Here is a 9,146-nt window from a genome sequence, read left to right as displayed (position 1 = left end):
ATAGAGTCTTATGTAAATGCTAAATAATCATAATAATACAGTAGTATGCTGATCTTGATAAACGGGTCGACTTCTATGTCATTTAAAATGGATGGCGCAGCAGTGTCTGTGAAGATGAATGAGGTCCGTGCCCATGGAGCTCAATAACACACAGACTCTTCTGCTAGGAGGCTCTGGCCTCTTCCGGAGTGGCTGCCTTCTCTTCCCCTGGTCTCTGTGGGACAATTAGCAGAGGGAGAGGGATTCTGGGCCAGCTTTAAGGGGTAGTAAAAGGCTCCTATGCAAAGGATATTGAAAGGAGACCTAGGTGAGCTGAGCGCACAGGGATTTGCATTTCTGAGAAGTCAGGGCTAATCTATACCAGGCTGGGGGCAGGGAATTAACATTTATTGAGCGCCTCCTGTGACCCAGACACTGTGCTCACTCGGTGCTCCGTGTTTATTATCTCATTCATCCTCCAGGCCAGCACATTAAGGTAATAGAGGAATGGAATAGAGCAGAAAGCATGGCTATTTTCTGTAGAAAGGCAGAGACTGAGCCAGTGCAAGGGCTGCTGTTTGCATTCTGCTTGCCTGGTAGGATAGGAGAAGGGAGAAAGCCTCCAGCCAGACCCAATGATCTGTCACTGCCCTCCAGATGCTGGCACCTTTCAGAAAAAAAAAATTACGTGATGACTGATGTCTTTCTATGGAACCATACCTAAGGATGGTCCCTTCTCACCCCTGCTGGACTTAATGCACACCACAGCCCAATGCACCCTGATTCAGGCCTTCTGTGACCCTTAATATTTAGCAGGTGTTGATGTGTGCATAGACATGAGCGTAGCATTTCATCAGTGGACTATGTACCTCAACACCCCTTGATTTGATTCACCTTGTATTGCTTCTTAGATGAAAACACTAAAAGTTTTAGAATGCACTTCACTGTATTTCCCCCAAGTACAAGAAAGAGGAGGCGAGAACCAGGGAAGTCCACAAGTCCACAACTACCTGTTGACTCTGAGATCTAGGTGTTTGGGGACTTGCTCTCCTTTCACCCATCCCTGGGCTATGCTCTTGATTAACTACCCTTTTTTAATATGTGGGATTTTAAAAATATGAATGTAGCTCAATTGTGTGTCTGCCTGTTGGTGTAAGCACACATTGAACTGCATATTGGAAGAGTACAGTTGGACAAGTTTTGAACCTGTTCCCACTTACCAAACTCTCCTTGCTTACAATCCAGTCTTTCAACCCTTTCCTTCTTCCCTAGGCAACCATTGACCTGATTTTTATCATCACGTCTAGCTCATATTTTCTAGAATTTTGTCTATGTGGAATCTCACAGCATGCACTCCTCCTCGTCTGGCTTCTTTCACTCAGTGTAATTATTTTGAGCTTCATCTCAGTGCTTTGCTTTTTCTTTGTTTTATTTACGGAGATGAGGACTTTGAATAACTATTATGCATCTTACATAGTGTTTACATTGGACCCAACCCAGACTCCAAATTCAACTTCTATCATTTATGATCTGTGTAGTAAGGGGAAAGTTTCATAACCTGTCAGAGCCTTGATTGTTTTGTTTTTCTGTTTGACTGTCATCTATGAACTAGGAAAACTGCATAGCATACGATCTATACACGAAAGGCATTTGATTTTGCTACTAAAATATAAATTGATATACACCAGAGTGAGAAACCCATCTACATCTTTGTATTCAGCCAAGTACTTGGTATTCACTGAAGATTTAGTATTTGATGGAGCAGCGAGAGGGATATGTTAATTCAGCTCAGAAAACAGAACACTTTCTATTTGTCTGACGTTGAGAGATCTCAGACTTTGAGAAAGTCCTGTTTAGATTGGAAGGGATAGGGGGAGGAAAGATATAAATAAAGTCATTTCGGTGTTAAGAATGACCTGGATTCAAAAGACATTTGGAAGACAAAATCAATAGACTAGGTGACTGTCTAGAGCAGGAATGAAGGGAAGCAGTTGGGTTAAGTTGTTCCCAAACGCAGGGAATGAAGAGAAGTAGATTTCTGTAAACAGGTAATCAGGACAGATTTTGGTATCTTGCTTAGGCTGTAATGGAAGATCCAGGTAGAAAGCTCTGACAATCAGTTGCATTTATGCCCAACTAAGCTAAGTGATCGACGACAAAGACTTGCATATTTTCAGCACATAGGGTGCTGATGCCAGGGAGTGAGTGAGTGAGTTCCCCCAGGAAAAATACACGCAATGAGAATAGATGACCAAACATTGTTAGACATGACCATGCAGCAGAATCAGGAGGCATATTGAAACACTCTCCCGTGGGCCAGTCCTACTGGAAACAAACCTACTAATTTCAGTCATACACCATCTAAGTCATGTGATTACATGCAGGCTCATTTGTGTGCTATTGAAGTGCAGTTCCAAAATGAGAAAGCACTTCAAAGAAAATTCAAAGATTACCTGGGTGTTGCCCTTTATCTAGAAAGAACATGGCTGGGGAATGAAAGACAGAAGCCCCAGTGGGACAAAAGAGATTTGCTAAAGAATAAGTTTCACCTAACAACTGAGTCTTTTCCCCTCTATTTTTCTTTTACTGAAAATAGATTCCTTTATACAATATATTCTGATTATGTTTTCCCCTCCCCTAACTCCTCCAAGGTCCTCTCCTCCTTCCCTCCTATCCAAATCTATACCCTTTCTATTGCTGTTAGAGAACAGACATCTAAAGAATAATAAAATTAAAATAAAACTAAACAAAACAAAAACCCAAAATAGCACAAAGCAAGCAAGCCCAAGAAAAAGATCCAAAGAAAAGCACAAGCAACACATCTAAATGCAGGGACACTGACATTCCTACACTCAAAAAAACACAAAACCAAAAGCCATGATATAAAAAGGGGCATGTAAAGTTAAAAAAAATTTTTTCTGACCAAACATTGTGACAAAGACCTTGCAAAGATGTCATTGAGTTCATCTTGTGTTGACCATCTAATGCTAGGACTGTGAGAGCCAGAGGGGATGGGGACCCCAAGGAAACAAGGCCTCTAAACACAGCAGGACCGACGCACATGTGAACTCACGGAGACTCACAGGGTCCGCATGGATTGTGCCAGATGGGAGCAGAAAGGAGAAGTAGCCACATACCCCCATCCCTAACCCAGACGCTGTCTCCATTTGATAATCACTAATCAATGAAAACTTAGTTCTCGAAAATAGAGTCTCACTGAAGATACAAAACAATTGTGTTTTTCTGGTAACTTTACCCCCCTCCCCAAGGATAGAGAGGGTTGAAATATTGACCTGAAAAGGAATTTGTTTTATGATATTCAGTTATATGTTGCCTGAAACTGTCCTTCTGTGTGCTCCCATACCCCCTTTCCTACATCACTCAGTCAGTCACCAAAAATAAGTTAAGTGCCTTCTGTGTATACATGTCATATTAGGACTTGGAGACACAAGGAGTAATGATGTTCAGTTCCTATCATCAGCTCATTGTTGCAGCATCCTCCATTGGCATGGTGCGTGTGTGTGTGTGTGTGTGTGTGTGTGTGTGTGTGTGTGTGTGTGTGTGTGTGTGCGCGCGCGCGCGTCATGCGCACGCGCGAACACGGCGCGCGTGTGTTCTTATCTACACTGTACTAATGTGCTGAGACACAGCTGTGGAGGAAGTAGCCAGTGATCACCTGACGCATCAGGTGGCTGACCTACAGAATTGAGGTGGCTGAGAGACAGTGAGTCCATGGATGAGATCCAGACTTCCCAGCCAACCATTCTTTCTACTAAAGGGAATATTTTCATCCCAACTCCCAGCACCCTCATCCTGGGCAACTTGCCTTTGCAATTTTCTGGTTGTCTATTTTATCTCTTTCAGCTGACACATTTGACAGGTCCTTGATGGGGGGGGTGGATATTGACTTTAGAATAACTTGCCTTTGGTCAAGCACTGTGTCCCCTAGGTAAAAGAGGGGCTTTGGGAGAGCTATCCTCGTTCATATACCGCCCCTAAACCCCACTGTTCATATGGAGCAAAATATGCTTATCAGCTTTGCATATGCCAAGGAGCACTATCAAAACCAAATTAGCCCAAACTGGCCGCCATTCAGGTCAGCTAATTAAATTAGCTATTGTTGCATTACTGATAAGGACAGTTTGGAAATGGAAAAGAGCTGCTCATCCCAGCAGCCATAAAGAGAAAGCCAAGAAAATGTGTTAATGGGAACACTGTGAAAGGAAACCCCTCAGACTAGCAGCAGTACCCTGGGGGACTTTGGTGGACATTTCTATGAGCCATCTGCTCCAAGATCCCTGCTCATAGCCCTGCCTGGCTCTAGTCCTTAGGAATACTGCTGCTTTCTGGCTTTCTGGTCCCCAGCTGTAACCAGGACAACTGTCTCCTCTCCTCACTACGATCCTAAGCCTTCTGATGGTGTAGGGAGAAATAGGGACTAGAACCTTCTTTAATGTACTAAAAATATAGCCTTCCCCAAATATAAAAGGCAGCTGGTGATTGGAAGAGCCTTCAGGAGATAGTACAGAGACAGAAACAGAGGTGGGGAGGGAAATAGAGGGGATTGGAAAAGGAGGGTCCAGGAGGAAGCAGCTAGGTGCCCACTGAGCATCTACCCCATTATGCAGTAATAGTCATTCCACTACTGAAGGCTGTGTGGCTGAGGACTCAAAGGAAGTTGTCTCCTGTCTAGGTAAACTGCAATACAGCCTCAGTCTAGATCAAGGAGTCAGTGTCCTGGGACTCTGGGCTTGAGTAGTGAGATGCAAAGGGAGAAAATGTTAGGGACCTCATTATCTCTGATGTGGCTTGTTCACTAGTGACACTGCTACCTGCACTATGACTCTTCTCTCCTCAGCTCCAGCACTCTCAGATCTTCACACTGACCTGTCCTGGTTCCATCTCGTTTTCCAACACAGGTGATCTAGGCTTCCTAAAGTCTGTGAGCTAACTACCCATGGTGCATTCTCTTGAGCTTAAATTAATTCACCCTGTGAAACCGCAGGGACTCAGAATTTGTAGTTCAACTCACTTCTTTGACAAGATGAGACCCCAGACCTGGAAATAGTGACTGGTTTCTAAAAGCCATATAGAAAAGAATTAACAGATTTGAAGTTCCCATAAAATCTCCCAGTCTACATAATGGTGCTGTCTGAAAATGACAGCCATTTGCCATCCCTCTGTGAAAGTGAAGACAACAGTAGGGACACACCCTGGGAATCCAGAAGGATAGCCAGCAAAGCCTATGTCCATGCCCTTCATTCTCATGGCTGCTTTCTCTACCAACTTTAGAGACCCCATTGAAGGCTTCTTTTTTAACTATAATAAAACAAGCAAATGATAAGTTTCTTTAAAAATATTACCCATGTGTCACTTCATACATGTTTAGTGTCTTTCACTATTGAAAATGAAAACTCTGTATTCCTAGTTTGTTCAGAGTCCCCAGTGACATAGACTAGAGTACTTTCTAACGAGCAAATTATTGCATAGTGCCATGAAGGGCAACAGTAATATTGAGAACTTGCTTGCTTGGGTTGTGGGGTAGTGTGTGATTCTAACTAGGTAGCCCATGAGCTGTGCTTGCCTGTGAACTTTAACCTTGAAAGCTCTTTCTCCAAGCCTTGGTCTCCTCATGTACAAAGATGTGAACTATTTGTCCTAAAGAAAAATGTCAGGATTAGGCTAAAAAAAAAGTTCCAAAGGTGAATGCGTTAGGATATGTTCAAGGATATTTGATTATTAAAAGTCTCCCACACTTAGAAAAGAAAAGAAAAAAATTACTGGAGAAGCTGGACTCAGGAAAATAACTCAAACTCTGGTTTTGCCTCCCTGTTCTTTATGACCACCAGGCAAAATGGAGCCACCTATCTTCAAGTGCAAGGGTGCTAAGTCCATGAGACCCAGTGCTCCCTGTTAGTTTATCACTGAAGGAGCATCACCCGTGCCTCCAGCTCCGAAGAAATCTGTCCTCCCCTGGTGTTAATTTCATCAGCTGTCAAACTTGGAATTTGAAGGAAAGAGAACTCCTAGCTCTAGGCAAATGGGTACCTACAGAGTCTCCAATAAAGCCATAGAATTATCCCTTTATATCTGCTCATCTAAATACTATACACTCATAGCATAGAGGAGGGAGGTGTCATGATGGTCCTACCATCCCAATACAATGGTGTTCACTGTCTATGAATCTTCCTGATGTACACACATACACAATTACTAGTTTAATAGTTTGATTTATTTTAAAAGCTCCTTAAGCTCAACCTGACCAGTGTTAAAGTTCAAGACAGTTGATGATTGCCTCCCATTCCTGTTTTTCCCTTGATCCTCAGTCACAAAACAACACTCCCTCCTTTCATATTGTCAAGAGGTGAAGCTTCAAAGTCTTTTCATCTATGTAGGGAGAAGCATTAATTCGTAGACACATCATTAACTCTAAGGGGAACAAATAGGATGTTTTCTTTGATGTGTTTGCTTTACTACAAGACTTTATGCATGTTTCATCAGAGAAAAGGAGAAAGATGTTTGTTTGGTCCTCCTTGACAGTCTTGACTGACCTGTGAGGGGATCAGGAGACAACATTTGTCATCCATCTTTTTAGAAATGGAGGCAAAAAACAAACAAACAAACAAACAACAATAACAACAAAAATACAAGGTGCAAAGGAATGAATTTGGGCTCGAGAATGTGTAGATAGTCCCCTGGGATTGAGATTCACACACTGTATAAACTGGAACAAGTTAATGTCCTTAGGATCCATTTGTGTCTTCATCTCTAAGAAATGGACTATAATAATGATTTCATACAGTGGCCAGAAGGACTAAACAAGCTATTGTAAGAGGATGCTATAAAATTAGCTACCTTTTTCCTTAAACAATGGTATTCTAAACAAGTTATTCCATTAAACTCTTGCTAATATTTACAATGGAGGGGTTTTTTCTACATTACACGAATGAAAAACTAACTTCAATTTTTGGCGACTGATGAGCCATCTCTGGAGTCATTGAGGTCCAGGCCTTTCTCTTCTCTTCCTATTTTCAGCTGGTTAGCTGCTCACTGAGATCTTGCCAGAGGGTGGGGAAAAGAAATAAAAATGGAAATTGGTCAATTTGACTCTTTGATAGCAGTCCTGATGAACGATCTGGGTGGAAGATGCTAAAGTTGTGAATTAAATTGGAGTTTTGTCTTCTTCCCAGGATATGTCAAGAACCTACTGATCCTCACAGTGACAGCTGCCTCTCTTCTCTTGACTGCAAACAAAAGTCTTCTTCTACCTGAACAGTGGCCTGACCTCTGGAATAATGCTCATTGACTTTCGAAGAAGTAAGAGGATATTTGCTGGCCACTCAGATCAGACAAAACAAGCCTGGTGAGCAGGGAGCTAGCAGATGTTGTAACTAGATGATGGATAAGTCCACAGAGTCCCAAAGCAATAACCACTATTCTTTCTCTTCTCCACTAATCCAGCAATCAAATAATCACTCTTGAGCATTTACTGTGTACCGCCATATAATATAAACCGTGGTGAGTAGCTAGATATATAAGGTAACCTCTCAACTCTCAAAAAAGTAATGCATTTACAAAGTAAGAGTTATGCATGTGACAAGACAACTAATCACATAGGGGAGAGAACATGGTTGCAGGTATAGCATCTTCCACATGCCTGTCACTGTGGAAGGTGTTGCACATGTCTTATTTTGTCTAATCCCTACCACGTCTCCAAGAGGCATTCCTATCCTCTAATAAATGGTGAAATTGAGAGTCCGAAATATTTAGTAACTTGCCCATGGCCACATAGATAGAAAAGCCTAGAGTCTATTTTCAGGCTTAGATGTACCTAACTAACTCCGTAGTCTATGCTTTGTTACTAACCCATACCTGCCAGTGAGAGAAGTCAGAGCTCAAAGACATCATTTAGTGCAGCTAAGCCAAGACATAACTCTAAAATGTGTATCAGCAAAATTTGTTTTACCTAGTCCATTGATTGGTTTGGAAACTAGTTCTAGACAGAGAATAAATGTCTAGCTTCTGCAGACAGAAATGAGGGACTAGAAGTGACCACATGGTAGTCTCTGACCCGCCAGCATTTCCATGTGTTCATCTAAGCAATTTGCTTCCCTCTTCTAGGATCTTGTGCCATCATTGGTAACATAGAGCATTTCCCCCTTGTCTAATGTCACACTCTGTCACTAGGGAGCTCTATGGTAATAATAACAAGGTCTACAATCAAGCAGACCCGAGTTTGAATCCTGGCTCCGTCCCCAAGCAGTGGGCTGTTGGGCAAGTCATATATACAACAGAGATAATAATACTACCTCAGGGTCTCTGCCCTTATTGTTCATTCTCCTTGGAACAGTTCCCAGTCATCCACAAGGTCACCCTTATATCTCCTTCTAGTCTTACTCAAGTTACCCATTACCTAGGCCTGCCTCAAACAGTCTCTAACCTTGCAAATGACACTCACCATTTCCTACTTCCTTTCCTCATGCTATTATTTTCCTTAACACTCAACACCTAACATTCTATACAGAGCACTCCATTCTCTTATTTATTGCCTGTTCCCATCTTCTTACCTCTAGAATGTAAGCTCTATATGGGCAGGATTTTTTTTTTTGTATTTCTTTACTGCTGTATCCCCAGTTTCTAGAGTGAATTAGGTGCTTAATAAAATATTTCTTGCATAAATGAATGTTTCTTGGGAGGATAATTTGAGTCAATTGTTTTGCATGGGACCTGCCACATGGTAAACACATATATGTTATCTATGTGGCAAGCAGTTATTGTTTTATTATTCTATCTAATCTCAGTACTATATGCTCTCTTTCCTTCCAGATGACCCAAGGTTAATTAGCTTCCTGACTTCCTTAGTGAATTTTAAAGTCCATTTCTGAGATTATTCAAATGAAAGAGGATATAATCTTTGTGACAGAAATGAGGAGAAAGACTTGCAAGGCAGTTACCTTCCCTTCCCATACATGAAGGCATGTCACATGAGTAGAAATTCCAGAAAGCATATTTCTGGTGCACAAGAAAGAATTTTCACAGAATTGGATGTTTACTGAGGGAGTAAGTTATTTCAAGAGAGAGGATGCTGCTTATTCCTGGAGGTCTCCTTAGAAGCTTGGAAACTGTAGCTCACAGATCTAGAGTATAATTATTATAGTGGGTGACAA

The 9,146-nt window shown here is 41.8% G+C and overlaps 1 protein-coding gene across 2 annotated transcripts in view; it reads left to right on the top strand.

Moving 5' to 3' along the window:
* Nucleotides 1-8,658, top strand: part of Pbx1 (PBX homeobox 1) — a 309,784-nt gene extending 301,126 nt beyond the window's left edge. For both annotated transcript variants that reach the window (XM_039090792.2, XM_039090794.2), the window contains one exon: nucleotides 7,170-8,658. In XM_039090792.2, coding sequence (XP_038946720.1) covers nucleotides 7,170-7,190 — 21 coding nt within the window. In that variant the 3' untranslated portion in view covers nucleotides 7,191-8,658. The remainder of the gene's footprint in view (nucleotides 1-7,169) is intronic.
* Nucleotides 8,659-9,146: the final 488 nt, after the last annotated feature.

Source organism: Rattus norvegicus, chromosome 13 (genome assembly GCF_036323735.1).
Source record: "Rattus norvegicus strain BN/NHsdMcwi chromosome 13, GRCr8, whole genome shotgun sequence".
Taxonomy (NCBI): Eukaryota; Metazoa; Chordata; class Mammalia; order Rodentia; family Muridae; genus Rattus; species Rattus norvegicus.
Note: the sequence above shows the minus strand (reverse complement) of the source record. Positions and strands in the feature narration are given on the sequence as shown.